This window comes from Panthera tigris, chromosome B3 (assembly GCF_018350195.1).
Source record: "Panthera tigris isolate Pti1 chromosome B3, P.tigris_Pti1_mat1.1, whole genome shotgun sequence".
Classification (NCBI taxonomy): domain Eukaryota; kingdom Metazoa; phylum Chordata; class Mammalia; order Carnivora; family Felidae; genus Panthera; species Panthera tigris.
In genome coordinates, this window is record NC_056665.1 from 49,921,612 (window position 1) to 49,946,834 (window position 25,223).

At 36.3% G+C, this 25,223-nt stretch overlaps 1 protein-coding gene across 1 annotated transcript in view; it reads right to left on the reverse strand.

Annotated features, from left to right (window-relative positions):
* UNC13C (unc-13 homolog C) overlaps positions 1-25,223 on the reverse strand; it is a 569,448-nt gene that overhangs the window by 209,383 nt on the left and 334,842 nt on the right. The window contains exon 16 of the mRNA XM_042988813.1: positions 1,655-1,788. Within this exon, the coding sequence (XP_042844747.1) occupies positions 1,655-1,788 (134 nt within the window). The remainder of the gene's footprint in view (positions 1-1,654; positions 1,789-25,223) is intronic.

A 25,223-nucleotide genomic window follows, 5' to 3' on the forward strand; every position in this document is an offset into this window, starting at 1 on the left:
AATCCAATTTGACAATAAATTTCATATTAAAAAAAAAGTCCAAAGAATAAAGGAGAAAACATATCTGTTCCATAAAGCCCCCAGGATGAGCAGAGGGTATGTCTTATATTAAAAGACAAGATCTAGTCTTGAGCTATCAGAAGAAAATAAAACAGAGTCTCTATAGATATTGAGCAGCAAACACTCTGGTCTTCAGGTAGAATAAGTATAATAGGGAAAGGGGGAAGGAAGTATAAATACAAACCTAATGATGCTATAATGGTTGCATTTTAAAGAGGACCAATTTCTCCACAATTAGGAGGAATGTCGGACAGATGAAAATCAGTGGTTAAGAAGCAAGGAAAAGATGAAAATTAGGATAAATTTATTTCTTCTGTAATTGAAATTTCAATTGGATTCGACGTAAGCTTTTTGACCCTGTCTTGACCATTATAGAGAAACAATAAGTCCAGTTCTCTATAGTAAGTCTGACTCTACTTCATGTTCTACTTCATGATTTGTCTATTTCTGCTACTCCTGCTGCCCATAGCATTTCAGGTATTACCAAAACGTCAGGATACACTCTCCATTAGTCATATTGCAAGTGCCTTGTTGGTAGACTTAGCCGTTACTTTGCTTTTTCTGTATAGCCCTCAATATGTGGGCATAAAATAAATCCTAACTGTGCAACATTAAAGTTGGACAGCATCTTGGATATTATCTAGTAATACATCCTTATTTCACATATGAGCAAACTGAGACTCAGGGAAATTAGATAATTTGCCCAAGGTCTCCCAGCAAGTGGCATTTTGAAGAGTTGATAATTTTAGACTCCTCTAGAATCTGCTATTCTAGAATAGTCATGAGTTTTAATTCATCTGCCTTGTCTATCTGGTCATAATTTACAAATTCTATGTATAGAGGCATAGGCTTGCATTGTTATTTGAGAAAATGGACTTACTCTACTAAATATTGCATTGGGGCACCTGGATCAGTCGGTTAAGATTCTGACTCTGGATTTCAGCTCAGGTCATGATCTCATGGTTTCTGAGACTGAGGACCACATGGGGTTCTGCGCTGCCAAGCACAGAGCCTACTTAGGGTTCTCTCTCTCACTCTCTCTGCTCCTCCTCCACTAGGGTGAGCGTTCTCAGTCTCTCAAAATAAATAAATAAACTTTAAAAAACAGCATTAAATATTGCATTAAATCCATGGTATCTATTTTGAAAGCAAGCTTTTTTTGAAAAATTTTTATTATTACAAGTCACAATGAAATATAATTAATAATTTTGACATTCTTTTTAGTTTTGGGGGAAGTGCAGTGAGATAGTTTTGTGGGTTTTTTTTTTCTTTTTTGAGATAATGAGATAGTCATGAAAGGAATCAACAGAAAGAAGTAACTTTTCTACATCAAATAAAAATAAATTCTGGGAAATATTTGTCTCTCTATCCAAAGAATCTCATTCTAACGGTCTTGAAGTAAAAATTTAAAATATCTCTGAATTGATATTTACTAATAAAAATAAAAAATCCTGCTTTATATAGCTTAATTTTAGAACATTTAATTTTGGAAAACAAACTTTTCCAATGAGAGTATAAACCATGCTTCAAATATTTTATGTTTTCTTAACTTTAGTGGAATAAAATCCATTCATTTCCAAGACAGCATACTTACTGATTCAGGACAGGTGTGTAGGCAGTTTTATCCTCATCAATAATAGTGACCATCAGTGTAATAAGCTGGGGCCAAAAATCCAAATTCTTGGTAGATGGTCCCTGATCTTCCCGAGGAATGTCCTGTTTCTTACTCTGCTCACAAGGTCACGCAACATTAAAAAAAAAAAAAAAAGGTTAAATGGTATGACTTTAGTTTATCAGTGTCAAATGGACAGATCAGAGAAAAGTGGTTACAGAAAAATTCTTAGGTCATGTGAACCAAAGCTATTAAAGTCAGGTTTCCTTTCTTTATTGAATGACATCCCATTGGATAAAATCACAATGGCGAGCGTAGGCTTGTATTTCTAAGTTCTTTAGCTCTAGATTGGAAGTTGCTCTTTCTCAATTGTAACTCATATTCTTAGGAATTATTATTATAGAAATTATCCCTTTAATGTGGCTTCTTCCAAGGAGGGAGGTTGTTTTCCGTGTGTACAAAGGTGTGTGGGGGTGTGTGCATGTGCATATGTGTGAAATTTATCCTGCTTAAATATTTTGTTCACAGTTACATTGGTGGTAAGTGGGCAGAACTCAAGCCAGTACCGTTAAATTCTACAGTATATAAATGTTCCACGAATGGTCTGGAACACTCTTATTCCACCCACAAATGCATCTAGTTAAATGAAAAGTATGTAAGTCTATCTTTCGTGTGTGTGTGTGTGTGTGTGTGTGTGTGTGTGTGTTTAAATCATATTTGAATCCTTGATTTATCGTGCTTCATGAATTCTCAAGCTCTAGAGAGTGTTGTCCAGGATGATCTAAATTTACATTGAGATGAACAAAGTACAATAACAATCTTGAGTGTTTCACATATCAACTTCATACTCAACACATAAAATTCTTTTGTTTGGTGGGTATTCTTCGAGCACTTCTTCTACATTTACTTTAAATAATTGGGCAAAAAAGACAAAGACACAGACCATAGAGACCATAGGAAGCATATGGCTTCCCTAATTATTTTTATCAAATGATTTGTAAGCTTATAGGTCCAGGATATCTGAAAACTTCAATTTGTGGCTCAGGAAATTCATGGGTTCTCTGGTATAAAAGGTATATCAGATTTTATTTGGCCCAAACTACTGCCATTTCCAACATCTCATCCAAAGATCAGCCACCCTCTGCCAAATGGTTGTATGCATACTTTCTAATGCTGCCCAAGACTTGCAACCAGATCTGAACGAGTCATCACCACGTTATTGTTCTCCCTGAAGTCAAAATACAGCCCTATGTTGAATCCACTTACTATTAGAGACCTCTGTACACAGACTATAATGTACCTTTAGGGACATATATTTTCCTAAGGTACTTCCAAGTGCTGCTGATTTACCTTTATGCTCAAAATGCAACAGATATTAAATGTTGGAGTGCTCAATTAGTCCAAAATTAGTGGCTGGCACAAATTACTTCAAATTTCCAAAATAAACTATAAGTACTCTCCAAAGGTTCTTAAGAACCTTGTATATCCGGTCCCTAATAACCACTTGAAACTTCTTGGCAGCCTTCCTCTTTCAATCCCGGAGGTACATCAAGGTACATCAGAAGATCTTCAAGAAGAAAATTAGGCAGAAATACAGGCTTAAAAATATCCAGCTTTGTACTTTCAAGTTACATTTTCTGTTTAAATTCATCTTTATTTTGTGAACAAGATTTTATTACTGTCACAATAATGTGATTATTTACTTATTACATTAAGCTCAATAGATTTCTTCCTCTATGATGTATTTAGAAGTTGGGAGAACCTGGTAGATATTTATAAAGGTTTTAAACGAAATTAGTTCTGATGGCCACAGCATTTGTTTGTCAAATGTATTTGAACTTGATTAATACTGTAATTAATCATCATGATTCATATTTAGCCCAACTATATGTCTCATTTTTTTCAAGTAATGTGGTTAAATGAAATGACTATAGATGACATGTCCAACATTTGTCATTCTGCAAAGAATAATATGGAAAGAAGGAAAAAAATAACAGCTGAATAGGCATTAATTCCAAAGTTCCTTAACTGTCACACATTATACTCTCATCACTTCTTATTATGACATCAGAAGATTATAGACAGTACCATTTTTCATCAAATTCTTTATGTTGAACCAGAATAAACCAAACTGGATGTTGAATCATTAAGTTTTTACAAATCACACGACATTATAAGAAACCAAGCTTTCCCTAATTTAATAATGCACTTTAAAAGACTGTATGTTTGAAAGGATGGGGCAGAATCATGTATACTGGAATATTTACCAGATTTCTTAAGAATTATTTTTTTCTAAGAAGCATATTATTAGTATCTTAGAAATCTATTACATTTGAGCTTATGATCAGAAAAATTAAGGTAATGTAGTGGAAATTCAGGAATCTGGTAATAAGCATGCTAATATTTACTGAAACCCTTACAAATTAATATTTATCATAATAAAATATATTTTATAATATTTATACTATGTAAGATAATATATAATGATAAACTCATTAACAACAATGAACAAATGAGAATATAATCAGTTTATAAAAATATAACTGAACAGATCAATTTTAATTATGATAATTAGAATTACAGTGACTAAATACTATTTTCTTAATAGATTATTGAGGAAAGAGACTTGAAAGACTGTGAGAGTATAATGGGAGAGAATTTGTGAAAATGGAAAGTAGCCAGCATGTAGGGTCACCGTTTCCAATGGTCACTTTTTTAAGTCTGCTTATTTGACAGAAAGGGAGAGAGAGAATCCCAATCAGGCTCCATATCTTCAATGAAGAGCCCAGCACAGAGCTCGAACCTATGAACCATGAGATCGTGACCTAAGCAGAAGTCAGACACTTAATAGACTGAGCTACCCATGTGCCCCTCCAATGGTTACTTTTATAAAGAATATTTCAATACAGAAAAGCTTTAATAGACAAGCTGATAAGATATACACTATACTTTTATAGTATCAAATGAGAAAATATGAAAATATTTCATGAAGAGATCAACATAGAGATAACCATTACATGCAAAAAAGAAAGTGTTGAAATAACAGATGCCATCTTCATATTAATGTGGAACTTGGACAACACTTCTAAGCTTGTTATAAAATATGGCTGTGGCATTCCATGTATTTGTTTAATAAGCATAAAATTTTGAAATATTTCCTCTAAGGAGTTGGCTAGACAAAAGTTGGGGGAAGAAATTTAGTAAAGTAAGGGGATATTTAAATGCAAAACTACACAACAGATACATAATTAGGCAATTATTAGTAATCTGAGGCTACAAGCTTCTGACAAAGGGTGTTTCTCTAACATTCATTCTATTGGAAGTTAGTATTAGTTATACACACACATAAACACAATCCATGCTCAAACAAATTGAGAAAATACCTGCTTAAAACAAAGTTAAACAGATTATTTCTAGATATCCTGGAGTAACATGCTAATGTGCATTGTGATTCTCTCAGATGGTGGTACTCAAACTTTAGTGTTTTATCAGCATTGTTAGGAAGGCTTGCTAATACACAGACTGTTGGTCCCTTTCCCAGAGTTGCTGATTCACCAAGTGTAGGGTGAGGCCTGAGGATCTGCATACATAATGAAGTTTCTAGTAATGCTGGTGCTCCTAGTTCAGAGACTAGTTTGAAAACCGCTATGCTGAGGGCTAACAATGGAACATGAGTTTCTCAAATATATTTGCAACTTACAAAGCCCTCTATTCCCCTTCTACTCCCAATATCCCATCTTGTAAAACTTTCCACAGAATAAATCTTCCTCTGAACATACTTTGGGAAACAAAAGTCTACAGAGATATGGGTTAAATCTTTTAGGATCTTGTGTGTCATATCAAGGAATTAACATTTAAACCATATTAGATGAGGACCATTAGAAGATTTCAAACTTGAGTCTACTTACTTAACTACATTTATGTTTAAATGATTTGGCAGTCGCAGGAAGTTTAAGAGAAGTTAAACTTATGAAATCGGTACTAAGGAAAATTGATAGATTTATGAAACTACTTATGAAATTATTAATAAGTTGATAGAACTCATTGCCTAACTGGTGAGAAAGAAGAGAGAGAGGGAAAAATCAAGTGGAACTATCCAGAAAGTAATTATGTAGATCAGTCTGGAATTTAAAGCAATATTCTGGATTGCTGATGTAGCTAGAAGAATTCCAGGATATATGTGGTAGCTGAAATTATGGAGTAAATAAGATTACTCAGAGAGGGAGAATATTTGGCAAGAAGGAAGACACTGGGGAAAATAAATCAAAAAAAGGAAAATAATACAATTTTATGAAAGATAGACCTAGATGGGGTAGTGAGGCCCCTGTTGAAATGGGAGAGAATGGAATTCAGTGTTTGTGGGGACAAATGGCATCAAACGAATGAAGAACATGGCTTCTTCCAAGTCAGGCCATAGAGTCTTGCAGATAAGTGAGAAAGAATAGCTAGGAATTTCTACCCTGAGAGAAGAGGAGGAGTAAGTAATAAAGACTTGGGGCACCTGTGTGGCTCAGTGGGCTAAGGACTCCAACCTCGGCTCAAATCATGATCTAAGGATGAGTTTGAGCCCCGTGTTGGGCTCTGCATTGACAGTGCAGAGCCTGCTTGGGATTCTCTCTCTAGCCCTCCCCTACTTGCTCTCTTTCTCTCTAAATCAATCAATCAATCAATCAATCAATCAATCTTAGGGAAAAAAAGGAAATCAAGGAAATGGGTTGGATGTGTTACTGAGGCACAGTAAAAGCAGGAAAAGAGATTTAAATGTCTGGTCAGAGTGCTAGAAGTGTGGGAACAAGCATTGATTTTGGTCCAGAGGAAGGTGAAACAGAAACAGAAAGGCATAAGTAAAATGCAAATATTTTGTCTCACTTCTCAGCTTTTGCCAAGAGCTCATAGACCACCACTGTACCTCTTTCCTTTGTTCTTTAATTACATTGTACTACTGAAAAGGCTACAGACAACTATTGTAATTTCTGCATTCTAGAGATGAGAAAACTAAGGCTGACATGGTTTAAAGTGGTCCATCCAAGGGGCACCTGGGTGGTTCAGTCAGTTAAGGGTCCAACTTCAGCTCAGGTCATGATCTCACAGTTCATGAGTTTGAGCCCTGTGTCAGGCTGTGTGCTGGCAGTTCGGAGCCTGGAGCCTGCTTCGGATTCTGTGTCTCCCTCTCTCTCTGCCCCTCCCTGGCTCGTCCTCTGTCTCTCTCAAAAATAAACATTAAAAAAATTAAAAGTGGCCCATTTGAGGTCATGTAAGGTCCTAAAAATCAGAACACCCAAACCTTGTAAACTTCATGTTCTCCAGGGAGCCTACTTTGCTCTGACCCCTTTCTCACTGAGTTAAAAATTATTCCAGTTAAAAAGAAGATAGAGTTGGATTTTGTTTGCTAAGTCATAAAGAAGCAAATTAAGTTACTGATTAATAGAGCTTATTACAGGGTTTATAATTTAAAAAGTTTGAGAGCCAATGCTAAATGGAAACATTAATAATTTTAATTGATGATCTAAGTCTCTCTCTATATCTATATAAAGGGGCATCCTTTTAAAGATGGTATCAGTACTTCCCATTATTATTTTTCTTTTTTGCTTCTGGCAAAATTCAGTTCATCACTTACTTCAACCATTTCCAAGTTCTTCATCTTTGATCTACCGACTTTAAAAGTATTTTCTGCTAGTACTCTTTAATGTCACTATCAGAGATGCCTTCTTCTCTCACCAAATTTTACTGATATATATTAAGTAACTTAAACTCTGGAAGTGAATGAAGAGATTTTGGAAAATTGGGATGAATGAGATGGATTTTGATCATACATTTAATGAATAGCCTTTAGTATTGTGGCCATACCATGGATCAGAAAACTAATCTTTCAGTGCAAATAAAGTTGTGCTACCTTTGCCTTTCTGGGACAGCTGGGGCAGAGCATATATTATGATTCCATGAATTATTGTATAATTGGCTTTTTAAATCCAGGGCCATGTAAACTGCAACATTGAGAATCTATAAGAAACACACTAAGGAGTGAAATATGAAACTACATTCAAAGAAGCTACTGACCAATGTTTTCTAAGTCTGTCCATACATCATATACATCAGAATCATCTGGGTTACTTATAAGAAATACATATGACTTTAGAGCCTCTGGTGCAGAGCTATAAAATCAGAGTAAATGGAGGTATGGCCTGGGAATCTGGACTTAAACATACAGATATATTCTTCTGAAATCCTCATATTCATAGGAAGAGTCAGGACCCAAGTACTGACTTGTAATTGAGTCAGGTAAAAAAAGGCCTTATTTGCTTAGGAAGAAGAGTGATAGAATTCCTTTTAAGTATCAATATCAGTTAGGGATTTGCTAGATTTTACATTTTGTCATGATAACAAAAGACTTCTGTTTTACCTTTACATCTGAGAAATTTTCAACTACATATAGTTCCCTAATTTTAAGAGGAGATGGAATATCTTTCTGGATGTTTATGTGGTGCCTCTTCCAAGTGTTGATAAACTCCTCTGTTAGACCATTTCTAAAACATTACTTTCTAAATTAACAGTCATTAGGAAATTACTGATCTACTGAAATAACTAAATATATGTTGCTGAGAGCAAAAATCGAGCAACTAGTGGTCTTAAATAAGATTAATTACTGAAAATTAACACTATGCTAATCTAGTTAGAAAGAAAAAATGCATATATTAGAATAATTCATTTTTACTGCAGCAAAATATTTGAATAATCTTTACTAGGTCCTTTCAATTCCAACAAGTCCAAAATATCTTGACCTTTAAATTGCCAAAACTGCATATCAAAGTGTTTGGACACTCATAATGGCTTTTAACAGTACTAAATGGTTCCTTGAATTTGAACAGATTATACACAGTTAAGTGATCCATAAATACATAACTATAAAGTATCATAGCTCTAAATGTAGATTTAAATATACAAATTACTTAACAGCATGGTGTAATAGAAAAAAAAAACATTGAACATAGAATCAGAAACTTATATTTTGCTCTTAGGTTGATATTAACTTGTACAATTTGGAAAAGGATTTAATTTTTTCAACTTCAGATTTCTAATATTGAAATGGGATCACACATACCCAATTCTGTTTCTGATCCTTCTAGCAAGTCTATAGGCAGAATATATTCAATAAGAGGATGTTTATTATTGTAACAGGTGAATACTTGCCTTTAATTAAATTCATAGCATATGGTATATGGTTTACCCAACTGATAACACTCTTATTAGAATCCCAAGAGAGATGCATAAGAAACTTTATTGAATATGAAACTATTTTAGTGGGTAAACTAAAGTTTTTAATTTAGTGGGTAAACTATAGTTTTTCCCTCTTCTCTTTATATAAATTAAACTTACATCAAAAAGGAAAAATGCAACCAGTCACATTTGGCTGGCACTTATTTTCCATTGAAGATACTACACCTATAAAAGAACTAGTAGTGCTTGGACAAAACTCAAGAGAACCAAGATAGCTGACTTCAAATACATGATGGGCTGTGGTATAGGAAGAGATTAAAAGATCAATTAGATTTGTCTTGTGTGATTAAGAAAAACCTAGTTCTTGCGAGTAAAATTTTCAATACAGAAGATTTTATTACAGCATAAGGAAAACTTTCTAAATATAATATCTCTCCAAATGTCATAAATCCCTGGAAATTAAGAGGCATGTAGAAAAATCCCTTGTCTACATTGTACCTAAAAATTGACCACATGTCAAGTGTCTTTTTAATATACTTTGATTATATGCCTATAACTATAATTACAGAGAAAACATAACCCATAAGCTTTAAACATTTGATATGATATTGATTAAAAATATATGGTTATTGTTTTTAAGAGCTTTACTGAGGTATAATTAATATACAAAAACTGCAGATATTTAATATATACAGTTTGATAAGTTTGGACATATGCATACCTCCATGATACCATCACTAAAAACAAGGTAATAAACCTATCCATCATCCCCCAAAATTTCCTTATGTTCCTTTGCTTTCTTCCCCTACCCCACGTGTGATAAGGCATTTAATATGAGATCTAACCTCTTAGTGATTTTTAAATGCAAATTATATTGTTAACCATAGGCACTATATTTTGTACAGCAGATCTCTAGATCTTAATTCATTTGTGTAACTGTAACTTCATACCCAATGAACATATGGGTATTGTTTTAAATGACTGGAATACATTGTGGCAGAAACTGGATAGCGGTTCCCTAAATCAGTTTCCCTTTTTCCTTGAGTACACAGTTACATTACAGTGGAGGATTAAAGAGGACTTTAAATTATTTGACAATTTTTCCATTAAAAGGTATGTCTTTATTTCCTCCCTTGAATATGGATGACTTTTACCAATAGAATATGACAGAAGTGACCTGTTTTCAGGATGGTTTTAAGAAGCTGGCAATTCCCAGTTCCTGTCTTTTGGACCACCTGCTCCTGAAATCCAGTCAGTGAACTGTGAAAATGCTAAAGTACTCTTTGGAGAGGTCCACATGGAGAAGAACCAACCGGCAGATGTGGTATAGTTCCCAGCTGACAGCCAGCACCAACTTGCTAGCCATATGAGTAAGCATGTGAGAAGTAGACCTTCCATCTCCACATAGAGCAGAAATGAGACTTTACCACCCAGCCCTGCTCAAATTGCTTATTTGTGACTGAAGTAAGCTATTGTTATTGTCTTAAACCATTAAGTTTTGGGGAGGTTTGGTACTCAAGATAGATAACTGGAACAGAATTTGATACTCAAAGTGGGTCATTAATGTAACACAAACTTAAAACATGAGGCAATGATCTGGGACTAAGTGGTGGTAGGCAGAAGCTAGAAGAATTTCAAGAAGGTCATTAATGAAATCAGAGGACTTGCCTATGAGAACGTGAAGGTCGGTGAGGAAATTATTTAGGCCAGCTAGAAGGTGACTCCTATTATTTAGTGGGGAAAATTTTCAACATTGTTACCTACAATAAATGCAGGAAGTAGAAAATATAATGTGAGCTGGTGGATTTAGTAGAATGAACATGCCAAGTGGTTTCTTACACCCATGTAGAATAAGATAATAGCTGGAAAAAAGAAGGGAGCTAAAAACCAAATACATCATTTTCCAAGCAGAATTTATAGGAAATATAGAGAAACCAGGATTTCCTGGGTTCAAAAATAAAACTTTTTCATCCTTAACCCCTCCAGAATGCAAGGCTTTCAATGTGAGAGATAGCTTCAGGGAACATATCAAATCCAGGGTGCTTTACTGGTATGACTCTAAGATCATGAAAAATATCTAGATCCAAAGCAAGTTTTCTGAGAGCTTTATGAATATTTAAGGTATACCTAGTAGAGTTTCTAAGAATCTTAAGGAAGTTGTGCCTTATAGTTCATTTCCACTAGACAGAAAGACTTCTATGAATCTTAAGTTCATTGTCCTATAGCCCATAATTTTCCATCCAAGATAGAGAAGGTCTGTCTCAGAAAGAAACATGAGTGCTATTTTTGTCTAATGGAATGCTTACAGATATTTGAAATAAATTGTATCAGTCTGGACAGAAAGGAATTAAGTTAGTATAAAATGAAAAGAGGATTTTGAATCTCTAAACTTCTATGGGCAAGAAGTAGACTAGAAGGCTACTCATTTGTAACAATGAAGAAGGATAAATGACGTAGGGTCAAGGCTAAAAGCCCAGAAAATGGAGGCAAGAGTCAAAGAGAATAATTTCCAGACAGCAGGACTAAGCTCCAAGTAAGAACTGACAACGTGTTCCTAGTTACATTTCAGAATTTCTATGTTCAAGTGACTGTCATGTGCCTCCTATTTTTGAACAGAAATATCTGTTTCTGTTATACTATTTCCATGTCACCACTGTATATCGGGCATGTGGTGGTGGGGGGGGGGGGCGCAGACAACATGGCTGTGTAGTTTCCAGATATTTAGATCAAGAGGAACCACACTTCAGAAATGGGACCAACAGAGCTTCATTTGCATCTGGACATAATTTAGAGTGATTTTGAAACTCAAGCATGAACTTGATACTATAATAGGAAAATAATTTTGTAAGGTGTTGGGAGTGAGTGCAATTTACACTTGAGACAAATGTAATCAATCTGTGGAGAGGCCCACAAGGAAATACACTAAGGTTCCTTGATATCACCTTCAGCTTAGCCTTCAGAGCTTTCATCTGAAAGATGACAGCTGTTTCCAACTTTCCAGCCATGTGTGTAAGCCATCTTGGAAGTGGACCTCTGCCGCCACCTCCCCACCCCCAAACCTGAGCTCTAATAGAGCCATCTCAGTTAGTGCTGCATGGAGCAGAGATAAGCCATCCCAACTGGGTCCTGTCCAAATAGCAGACATAGATTAATAAACAAGATAATTTTTTTAGCCACTGAGATTTGGTATTGTTACACAGCAACAGGTAAGCAGAACAACTTTATTTCCCAGCCTCCTTTGCAGGTAGTTGTGGAAATGTAACCGAGTGCTAGCCAGTAGAATGTGAGCAGAAGTGCTATAGCATACTAACCTTGCACATATAATCCTCTATGCTCTTTTCTTCTGGTTTGCTGTGCAAAAGCATAGCCACTTTACTGTCATGTTTAAGATGGTAGAATCATAAGAAGAAAGGGACTTGGTTCTCTAAATCGCTGCTGGAAGACTGAATAAGGTGCTTGTGGATGCAGTGTCATATTCCTTCAGCACACCTGATATCAATGCATCTCTGGTGAGCAATTCCATGTACGTTGCCAGAGTCCCAAATGAAGCACTTGCTGCAATGTCTCTCGGCTTTGCTGCTTGGGGCCTCTTATAAAATCACAGGTAGCCATTCTGTGCACATTCAAGTGGCCCAGAGGTGTGAAAAGGGTCAATAGCTCAGTCTCCTGTATTAGCTTCCTAGGGCTACTGTGACAAAATACCACAGACTTGGCAGGTTTAAACAGAACTGTGTTCTTTCACAGTTCTGGAGCTGAGAAGTCCAAAATCAGGATGTTGGCTGGGTTGCCTCTTTCTAAAGGTTGAATTTCTTCCATGTCCTTCTCCTAACTTTTGATGACTGGCCAACTTATGACAGTCTTTGGTCTGCATATGCATAATTCCAACCTTTGCCTCTATATTTATATGTTCTTTCTCTCTGTGTCTGTTGTCTTCTTTCCTGCCTCTTATTAAAACATCTGTAATTGGATTTAAAACCTTACTCTTATCTCTAGATGCTTATTTTAATTATATCTGCAAAGGTCTTTGCTCCATGTAAGGTCACACTCTGAGGTTCTGGGTGGACATATCTTTTGGGGAGACACTACTCAACCCACTACACTCCCACCCTCCATTGGAATAATTGTGAGGTATGTTCTATGTGGTTTCCCAATAGGCTCCCAAGGGAACAGAGCCTCAACTGACAACATAGACAAAAGCTCATTCTAGCACCCTTTATTGCTTTTCTGATTTCCACATTTTCCGTTTCTCCACCTATTAAACTTCTCTTTCCAGGGTCACGTCTCAAATAAACTATGACAAGTTCCTTTTGTAGGCTCTGCTTTCAGAGAATCCAAAATGTGACAGGAAGAACCACTTGTATATTCAAGAGCATCCAGTTTTACAGATTTTACATGAGTAAGAATAAAACATGACTCATGAGTTTGTCTAAGCAGATGGTTTTATCTGAATTAATACAACCCCATTGCTCTTTATAAATGTGAACTCTCTGTAGGCTTTTCTGGCTATGTTTTAGGTATCATCCACATTTTCCTTTTGTTTCTGTCATTATCTTCTAAAACCCTTTCTGTCTTTAAAGGAATCTCGAAGCACAGTGAAAATCCTTACATTTTATCTTCTCAAGCTTAGCTATTCTTAGAAGTTTCAGGAAAGTGATTTTTAAATATTTTATCCTTCAAATCGAGAATTTCTTTCAAAAAGGGAATATAACTGTTAAAAGAAGCAGTTACAACTGGATATTACACTGCAACAATTTGAAGTATACTGTCTCTTTTCAATGGATTAAAAATTCTCCTAAGAGATAATAGTGGGCCTGGGTTGCTCAGTTGGTTAAGTATCTGACTCTTGATTTTGGCTCAGGGTCATGATCTCACGTTTCATGAGTTCGAGCTCCACATTGGGGAGTGTGGAGCTTTCTTGAGACTCTCTCTCTCTCTCTACCCCCCACCCCACCTTCTCTCTCTCTCTCAAAATAAATAAATAAACTTTTTTTAAAAAAAGAAATAGTAATGTCTCTCTCTCCAAATATGAAGAACCCAAGGAAATGAAATAGAGGGAATTAGAAAGTCACAGAAATTTTGCTGCTAAGCAGGTGTATTTGTTTTCTGTTGCTTTGTGACAAATTACCCTAGTTTTAGCAGTTATAATAGCAGACATTTATTTTCTGACAGTTTCTATGGGTCAGGCATCCAGGCTTGGCATAGCTGGGTGATCTGCTCAGTGTCCCACAAGGCTGTAACCAAGGTTTCAGCCAGGAATGGGATCTCATCTGAGGCTCAGGGTCCTCAGGATGGGATCACATCTGAAGCATGTCTATGTGACTGTTGGCAGAATTCATTTCCTTCTATCTGTAGAACCCAGAGAAACTTGCCCTCCAAATGCAGAAAAGGGCCAAGTTTCATTTTAAAGTGGTGACCAATTAGGAGGTCTACCCAGTTTGATCCCTCTTTTCATTAATTCACAGCCAAACTGATTAGGGACCTTAATTAATCTGTAAAACCCTTTTGCATTTACTACATAACATAATCTAATCATGGGTTTAAATTTCTGTTTTAGGTTTATGTGTTTTGTTTGTTTGTTTTGCCATATTCTGTTGGCTAGAAGCAAGTCACAGATTCTTCCCACACTTCAGGGAAAAGCATTATACAGGAGCATGACTCATTGAGAGTTGTCTTAGAACTCTGCTAACCACTGCTGGGTAAAAGTTATTTTAACACTTTATTCAGGGGTTTGGGGGAGGGAGATGATGTTACAAAGTCCAACCTGCTGAATGGTTGAATAGATATTCTGAGTAAGCCTCTCAGCTGACACAACTGAGATGCTGAATGAAGAGTTGTGATTTGTAAAATACACAACCATTTTATAACACAGCTTTACATTATCTTATAAAATCAATTATAAAGATATGCTAACTCCTAATAATTCCACTTATAGGTATATACCCTAGAGACACTTTTCCATTCATTGACCAGGAGCCATCTACAGAAATGTCTAGAGAAGCACTGTCTACAATAGCCACACTTCCTCAAACTGGAAACAACCCAACTCTCTATCATCTGCAGAATATATAAATTGTGATTTATTTGTATAATGGAATTTCCATAGAGTACTGAAAGTGAATGGCCAACTGTGCAGTAGATACTGTGGTGTTCTGCTCAGATTCCCTCTTTAGGGCCAAGCACAATTCCCTTGATGCTGGTAATAGCAGCTGCTGAAAGAGTATAGATGTGTTCTTTACTAGGAATTGCACTCAGAAGCAAGGAACTGATTCACCCAAGTTACTCCCTCTTCTAAAATGCAGTACTAATGATCAGCTTATGCTGTGATACCATAGCTCTGTTACTTTGCCTCAACTGGGGTCAGTTCTAAAGACCAATCCCACCTCCAGGCCTTCCTGTAGGATTAACTGAACTCTCGTATATAATCATATTGTAAATCAGCTTCTCCACCTGCTGGATCCTGCCTTTCCTGCTTCCTTATAGATGTCTCTCTAGAGCTGTGTCGTCAAAAACTGTAGCCCATTAGCTACATGAAGATCTTTAAATTTATATTTAAATTCATTCAAGGGGAGTCTGGGTGGCTCAGTCGGTCAAGCATCTGATTTCAGCTCAGGTCATGATCTCACGGTTAGTGAGTTCGAGCCCTGTATCAGGCTCTGCAATGATGGCTCGGAGCCTGGAACCTGCTTCGGATTCTCTGTCTTCTTCTCTCTCTCTCTCTGCCCCTCCCTGCTTGCACACTCTCTCTCTTTCAAAAGTAAATGAATAAAACATTTAAAAAGTTAAATTAATTCAAATAGTCAATAGTCATATGTGGCTATAGGCTATGGCCACTATATAAGGCAGTGTAGATATAGAACCCTTTAGCTATTACATAAATTTCCATTGGACAACACTGCTTTAGAGCACTCTTAGGTAGAACTGCAGGTGATTCTCCGCCTCGGAATCTATTTCTAGGGACTCAACCTAAAATAAACTGTGACATACAGCACATATAAATCTGAAATACATAATGCCAAGGAAAAAGACCACGACACAGAAGAGTGTATTCAGTATGATTCCACTTACATCAATTTAAAAACAAGTAAAATTAAATAGCTTTAAATAAATAACTTATTTATTAAAGTTTATTTATTATTATTTTAAAATGAAATTTATTGTCAAATTGGTTTCCATACAACATCCAGTGCTCATCCCAACAGGTGTCCTCCTCAATGCCCATCACCTCAGTTTATTCTCCCTCCTACCCCCATCAACCCTCAGTTTATTCTGTTTTTAAGAGTCTCTTATGTTTTGGCTCCCTCCCTCTCTAACCTTTTTTTTTTCTTCCCCTCCCCATGGTCTTTTGTTAAGTTTCTCAGGATCCACATAAGAGTGAAAACATATGGTATCTGTCTTTCTCTGTAGGACTTTTTTCACTTAGTATAACACTGTCCAGTTCCATCCACGTTGCTACAAAAGGCCATATTTCATTCTTTCTCATTGCCAAGTAGTATTCCATTGTGTATATAAACAACAACACTTTCAACAATAGCCAAACTATGGAAAGAGCCTAAATGTCCATCAACTGATGAATGGATAAAGTTTATTTATTTGTGAGAGAGAAACAAAAAGAGAGAGACAGAGAGGGCAGGATCAGGGGAGAGAGAGAGGGAGAGAGAGAGGGAGAGAGGGAGAGAGAGAGGGAGAGAGGGAGAGAGGGAGAGAGAGAGGGAGAGAGAGAGAGAGAGAGAGAGAGAGAGGGAGAGGGAGAGGGAGAGAGGGAGAGAGGGAGAGAGGGAGAGAGGGAGAGAGGGAGAGAGGGAGAGAGGGAGAGAGGGAGAGAGGGAGAGAGGGAGAGAGAGAGGAACCTAAGCACGCTCTGTGCTGTCATGAACTGTAAGATCATGGCCTGAGCTTAAATCAAGAATTGGATGTTTAACTGACTGAGCCACCCAGGTGTCCCTCATTATTTTTTAAAACCTAAGTGTTTATGAGTTTTTCTTAAGATATTTTTCAAAATAAGAATTTAAGAAGTACTCTGGGCTCTTAATAAAAGGCGATTATTGAGAACAGGTACAAATAAGATAAAACCCACCAATATGACATATGACCATTATTAAGGAGTAAAAAACTGGAGTAAAACCATAGGTAAATCATGAGAATCCAGTAATTTCCCATGGAAATAAGATTAGAGATACCAAACAGAGTTGTAAGACCTATAATTTCATTACATCACATTGAAACTTTCTGTAAGATGTCTTATCCACAACAGACTAGTTAACTAAGAACTACTGACAAGCCTCAGACCATCAAAAAAATTTTTAGATGAGTTGGATATGTTTATTCAACTTGGGAACTTAACAGAGCGCCATGTTGATGACAAGAAGGGAGGATGGGTAGTGTTTTACTGGACCTAAGGGCATCTGTTCTATACATTTCCTACAAGTGGTTGATAATCATTCCAAATAAAAAAATAATTAATGGACATTTACATTCTAATGAAGATTGATATTTTGTTTTTTAAGCTTGTGTCAATGGGATTTTTTTAAATTTAGATTTATTATGCTACTTATAAGAAATTTACATGCTTATACCTTATCCAGATACTAAGGTGAAAGATTCTTAGTATAGATCAAAAGCTGTAAATAGTCTTTGGAGTACTGGCTTGTAAAATGAAATCTATAAATAAAAAGATGACAAATGTCATTTTAGATATCAGAAGGATCAACTAGGAAACACTAAATTCCTATTTTGTCAAAAGTAGATTAAAAGTCAAGATAGAGTCAGGGGTAATTTGAGAAGAATTAGCATTGAGGTACCTGCAAATGTCATGATACGATATAACTGTGAGAGTGCTCACAGTCCAAGAGTTGTAGAACTGAAAGGAGCCTTAGAGATTTCAAGGGCTATTTTTTCTCTAGGCTTAATGCAAGTAAGCAAACTGTATGCCTAAATGTCTGTATTTCCTTGTGAGGAATTTATTGATTATATGTAGTGAGCTAAATTGCTTGAGGGTAATTCAAGTTTCCAAAATTTATGTGAAACTTAGCAAAAATAGACAGTCACTAGGGTGCTGTTTTTCTAAAGCTGATTATTTATCAATGTTTAACAGCCATGCTAAATGGGGTCAGTAAAAGGATCAGGTATCAGTTGACTTCCATCTCCTAATGGTTTTTTTTTTTTAATCTGTGCATAGAGGGAGATTCAAGTAGTTGATGAAAGCACTAAATAAATGCTGTTTATAGAAATGCCATGTGTTAGCTCTATAGCATTGCCATAATATACCAGTGATAATGACATAGAAAAATTCAATGGCATTCAATACAACCAATGAGTTCATAAGAAACAAATGTTGTCGATTATTTCTTATCACCATTAAAAACATGAGTAGAGTATGCAGTCAACGCTGAGGATCTCTGACTAATCAGAGATTCTAATACAACCAACTACCATTTTCTTTAAAAAAGTAGAAAACGTTAAGATCGATAACTAGAAAAAGACAGGCCCTCATATCCCTTTGGTTTTCCCCTTTATTTCCTCTTTGAGGCATGCAAGTTGACTGATCCAAGGGGCACTTTTCTTCATTGCTCATCCACCCAATAGAGGAAATATAAATCAGTGAAAATTTAATCAATAAAAAATAGAAAAGGAAAATCTAAGAATCTCAAACTAGATTAACTCATCAGCAAATAACCAAAGGAATGCTATGCTTTCTTCATATCCTATCTTTAATTTTACAGCTGATAGCACCCATCTAGTATTTCCTTCTGGACTTATCAATTCATTGGATAAACATAAAATTGGTGGTGCATTTTTTTAAATTATATGGCTTCTTATTAATGCCTGAATCGTTACTTACGAATTTAGTGTTGCATAGGGAACAGTGATCCAAATAGTCAATTACCAATTTAGTTGTAAATGTGGCTTGCAATAAGCAAGTAAAGAAAAGAAAGGGATTCAGCAAAGGCATTATTTCTGTTGAGGGAGAAAAATCTCCAAATTAACCTTGCCTGAAATTACTGCAGTTCAAAACTAACAACATTAAAATGAAATAAAAAGGTAATACCCCACCGTTCAACTGGTGGAACCAACATTCAAAATTCAACTTTTCTTTGGTTTATAATCCTTTAACCTACACTACTTATGTAATTTTCTTGTGGATGTAAAAACACAACTTTATCACTTGTAATTAGACAAAACCCTTTCTTTCCTTCATTTGTAGCTCTGGTAGGTCCTTATAAGGTATATTTGAACAAATCATTATTTCATGAAAGAGATGATTCTAACGGCAAATGGAAGAGAGGATTATAGTTGTTGTGCTGTTATTTTTAATTAAAAAAACTATAGTTGAAATAAATTTATAGTTGTTCAGCACAGTAATGCCATACTGACTCATTTATTCTCTGGACTTAATGAAAAAGACTGCTCAACCTTAATAATAATAGAAGAATCATATTAAAAAGTTCTGTTTAACAAATGCCTACTCTGTTTCAGTTTCTAAAACAGGAGCTTTGCAGTCATGACAGACATTTAACACAATTGCTTATGTAATTATTGACCTAGATCTATTTTATATAACAGAAGACCAAATCTCCCTTGCTGCAAAAATTATCTGCATTGAATGTAAATACCAGGCATACAGCAGGCACTCATTAAGGAGTTTTTAAGATAACAAACAGGAATTGGTTGTCAGAATCATTATGTTTTAGGCGCAGGTGTTGGGAGAAGAAGTGAGGCTTAGGCAAGTTCAACAACTTGTTTAGGTAACACTGCTTAACAAGTACTCAAATCCCATTTTGTCAGGAGAAGTAAATACACAAAGTACCATGTATTGTTTCACAGAAGAGATTACATTTGACTTGATTATATAAAGAAGGTCTGATAGTGAACAAACTACCAAGGCACAGGGACAGGGTAAAAGCAAACACATCCTGACTCTCACAATAGTAAAAAGGACATTTCTTAGATCTGTGAACAATCCATTCTATAGATAATACTGTTCTTGAATAATGAGTTTCAAGTAATAAAAGTTTCAAGTAATGGGCCATCTGTGGCTTAATGGAGACAAAACAATATAAGGCAAAGTATCAGTGGTAAGAAACACTTGTTAATATTTACTGGAACGCAGGTCTGGAACTAGGGTGAAATAAGCCTTGAGTGGAAAACTTAAGAGTCAATCCAACACTTGTACAATCCAGGGGATCTTATCCTAGTGGAGCTGGTCCAACTCAAGTGTTGTAAACAGTGTGAATTTTCAATAGTCGCTCTAAGTTCCAGAGCTGTGTTTTTCAACATAAAGCCACTAGTCAAATGTGGCCATTTAAATTTAAATAAAATTAAAATTTGGTTTCTCAACTTCTCTAGCCACAGTAACTATAATTTCTTGAATCATTTGCATTTTCCCTTAGAAACTTTTCAATACTTATTTTGAATTCATTCATTCCACCAGTATTATTGAACATATAACAAGTATAAGGCACTGTATATAGGTGGGGAAGAAGAAGAAAGGTATTCTCAGAAATGAATCCGATGCAAATCCTTCTTCCAAAGGGCCTATGGTGTAATAGGTAAGCTAAGACTTGCAAAAAATAACAATAATAGGAAGTGGAACTATTCCCAAGTAAGAGGTCAGACTGAGGAGAAATCATTTACTGTAAGATCTATCAAGAAATCTTTATACTTTTAATTTTTTGAGGAACCTCCACACTGTTTTCCAGAGCGGCTACACCAGTTTGCATTCCCACTAACAGTGCAAGAGGGTTCCCGTTTCCCCACATCCTCTCCAGCATCTATAGTCTCCTGATTTGTTCATTTTAGACACTCTGACTGGCATGAGGTGATATCTGAGTGTGGTTTTGATTTGTATTTCCCTGATGAGGAGCGACGTTGAGCATCTTTCCATGTGCCTGTTGGCCATCTGGATGTCTTCTTTAGAGAAGTGTCTATTCATGTTTTCTGCCCATTTCTTCACTGGATTATTTGTTTTTCAGGTGTGGAGTTTGGTGAGTTCTTTATAGATTTTGGATACTAGCCCTTTGTCCGATATGTCATTTGCAAATATCTTTTCCCATTCCATTGTTTGCCTTTTAGTTTTGTTGATTGTTTACCCTATGACCCAGCAATAGCACTGTTAGGAATTTACTCAAGGGATACAGGAGTGCTGATACATAGGGGCACTTGTACCCCAATGTTTATAGCAGCACTCTCAACAATAGCCAAATTATGGAAAGAGCCTAAGTGTCCATCAACTGATGAATGGATAAAGAAACTGTGGTTTATATACAAAATGGAATACTATGTGGCAAGGAGAAAGAATGAAATATGGCCCTCTGTAGCAACGTGGATGGAACTGGAGAGTGTGATGCTAAGTGAAATAAGTCATACAGAGAAAGACAGATACCGTGTTTTCACTCTTATGTGGATCCTGAGAAACTTAACAGAAGACCATGGGGGAGGGGAAGAAAAAAAAAAGGTTAGAGAGGGAGGGAGCCAAAACATAAGAGCCTCTTAAAAACGAGAACAGGGGCACCTGGGTGGCTCAGTCAGTTGAGCGTCCGACTTCGGCTCGGGTCATGATCTCGCAGTTTGTGAGTTCGAGCCCCGCATCAGGCTCTGTGCTGACAGCTCAGAGCCTGGAGCCTGCTTCACATTCTGTGTCTCCCCGTCTCTCTTGGCCCCTCCCCTGCTCACGCTCTGTCTCTCTCTGTCTCTCAATGAATAAACATTAAAAAAAATTAAAAAAAAACTGAGAACAAACTGAGGGTTGATGGGGGGTGGAAGGGAGGGGAGGGTGGGTGATGGGTATTGAGGAGGAGGGCACCTGTTGGAACGAGCACTGGGTGTTGTAGGGAAACCAATCTGACAATAAATTTTATGTTTGAAAAATAAATCAATAAAAAAAAAATAAAAAGACATCTTTATAGATAAATAGTATTTAAATTGAGACTGTCAGCGTAGGTAGAGCTGGAACATGTGAATATACTAACAGGAAAGCTTTATTGAAAAAAAAAAGGCAGAAAAGGAAGAAAATGTGAACCATATTGGAGAGGATTTGTTTGGTTTGCTTTGAATATAAGATGTATGGGAGTTGGTACGCTTTGTTATATTTTCTTGGTGACTTCTGATAACTTTTAAGAAATAGTTTTAATATAAAGATTCACTATCAAAGCTTGAAATTAATAAGTAATAATTGTTATTAACAGCTCATCTCATGCATAATTAAATTTCATGATTGTAAGGTCATTTTTAGCTCCTGAGGTTCATGAGAAAACAGCAACACTAGAGTGCAATAATTCTTGATCTAAGTGGGTCTTAGGGAATAATGTCCTGCTTTGTTTTCTGTTAACTTTAGTGCCTTGCAGCACTTAGATAACTGAGTGTATCATACGCATACAATCGAGTGCTTTCCGAATACGTCTTAAAGACAGGTTGGTTATTTTTCAGGGAAATGAAGAAAAATATCTTCTATGGATTTTCTGTACAGTGTTTGTGAGCACTGAGGCACTATGCCACAATAAAACACCATCCGTTTGCAAGGTGATGGTTAACAGAGATATCACTGAGAGACTTCCTCTTCTAATCAATGTGTCAGACTTGTTTCTTCCAGCAAACTGGAATTAGAATTGCTGCCTATATCCTGAGTCAAACAATTAGTCATTTTCAAACCAATTAACAGATAATATTTATGATTCTAGCACACAAACCATGTAGAACCAAGATACCAAAAAGAACAACAAAAAACTACAGGTACAAGGTAGAGATGTGTGTGTGTGTGTCCGTGTGCACATAAGTAAAATAATAAAATGTTTTCAGACAAGAATGCTTTTCACCTCAGGGATCTAACTCTGGGCTAGGGGATAAATCTCGGGGAAAATACAAAGCAGGATTAAAATCCACATCTGTAAAGCCATAAGGGAAATCTGGAAGGGATAAACATAAGTACCCTAAGCTGTCAGCTTCTTTATAACATTTTGCCATGTTATGGAACGAAATCTGTTGTACAGCAGGTAGGAAATGCATCAATAAAATTATATGTAGATGAACATCAGTAATTAATTCTGAATAATAGGATAGTAATAATTAAAAGATGCTTTTAAAGTAAAAATAAGGTCTTTGTATCTGAGGGAGTGATGCTTGATCTCAAATGGAGCCATTAATAACAATAGGAAATAACACACAGGCAATGTCCTAAAGTGCTTTTCTACTATGGAACAACTAACCAAATCCTCCTAGTCTACTTTTACCTATAATGCTTCAAAGGTCATACAAGTTAACATAATTCTAAATACCTTCAAAGTGCAGAAAACTGGTACATTTTTCGTCCTTTAGAAAAAACCAGTATTTTTACAACTGAATAAGATGAGCAGTCTAAGTGCTAATCCTTCATAAAACACAGTGTAACAGAACAAGTCCTGAAGAATGTTTCACTGTGGTCACAAGGATGGAGCTGCTTCTGGGAGTCCAGTGTGAGCAACGGGACAAAGGGGAGCTTAAGAAATTTGTCACATGAGTAATGACCAGAAAGACACTCTTCTCATAAAGGCTGAGTCTCCCAGTACTTATAGCTGACATGTAAAATTGTAAATTAATATGGATTTCTATGCAGATTACTATGTAATGCAAAGGATATCTTGCAAATAGAAGAAATAAATTTGAATAAATGAAAAATACTTTAGTGCAGTGCTCATGGGCAGTGCCCAGAGAATCACCCTTCCCCCAAGGTATTATGAAGATGATGAAGAGATTTCTGGTGGGCACAGTGAACTTAGCTTCTGGAGGTGAGCAGACTAAAGCGGGGAGAAGGGTACAGAGGAAGGAGCTCAGTGAGGTCACTGAATTTAGTTAAGTCAGGAACACAGCAGGACAGTTAAGTCTGAGAGGGTCATTAAAACAGTCTAGGGCTGTGACAGAGAACAGTTTAATGCTCGGGATGGGATCTCCTCTGTCAGGCAAAAAAGAAATGTCAGTCAAATTCAGAATGGAGAGATTGCACCATCTCAGTAGCTAGATTCTTTGCAATTCAATCAAAACTACTGCTCCAGATATGGTGCTAGGAACAGCAATGGCATGTGGAATTGGAGTAGCCTGCATAGTGGTTATGACCCAGTTGGATTAGTCTTACGTCCAGCCAAAAGTGGTCCTAGTACGCTAGAACGCATTTCTGGTATGTGTGAACGCATTTCACGCATGGTTTTCTAGTTCACACCACTAGTGATCAGCAAGAATCAATCACTAGACAAGTGTGCTACAAGCACTTTCTAGAAACAAATTACATTAAATAAGGTCCATGAAGTCACCTAAGGAGGGACACACTTAGGACAATCAGTACTACATTACATTTCCAATGTCTTGAGGTGGACCTTAGATCTGGTACCTCTATTTTCCATAAAAGTTTTAGACTTTTTTATTTAGATTCATATCAGTTTGCTTCCATAAAAGAAGTTACTAAATTGAATTTATACTGTCCGTCACTAAAAGTACAAACTGTTATCAGGTCGATCAGATTACAAAAGCATCTGCCACTCAGAAGATGAAAGGAAATGAATCTGAATGTGAACAAAATAGCATTAAACCTCAGTAGGCTCCCTATGCTTGAGAAAAATGAACACTGAAATAGGGCCCTGCTCAAATACCAAGAGCACAGGGCTTTCCTGGAAGCTGATGCCTTTCCCTCTCACAGCAGCTCTGAGGATAATTAATTACAAATAAAATACGATTTTCATCTCAAAAACTGAACCATTTTCAGGCAGCTTAATTTTTATTTTCATTTCAGGTCAGTTTTCTAATACTCAAGGAGCCACCTAATTCACTTAGGTCCAGCTATATCAAATAGATAACGTCACGGTTTATAATCTTTAAGTATCAAGATACATGTATTCAATTTTCTTCCATAGATCCTATCACTTCTTCTTTCACACCACATCAGTTAAGCAAAAAGCTCTTTCTCATGTTTTGCTCTCCAGTGATACATAAAGATCAAGATGGAGTTTTTAATCAGCATTCAGGGCTCAGAGTATGGATACTAAATTGATGTAACTTCAGCCAAAATGAAAGAAGCAAAAAAAAATTTTTTTTTTAATTTTCCTTTACAAAAAGGTATGATTCCTGCTGGATTTTTTAATACGCTGAAAATGCATTTGATTTTCCCTTACTTTTTATGAACACCTACGGTTATTCAGGATCCCCAAGTTAGAAAACCTTATTTAAAAGATGAGGTTTGAGGCACCTGGGTGGCTCAGTCAGTTAAGTGTCTGACTTCAGCTCAGGTCCTGATCTCACAGTTTGTGGGTTTGAGACCCACATTGGGCTCTGTGCTGACAGTGTGGAGCCTGCTTGGGATTCTCTCTCTCTCTCTGCA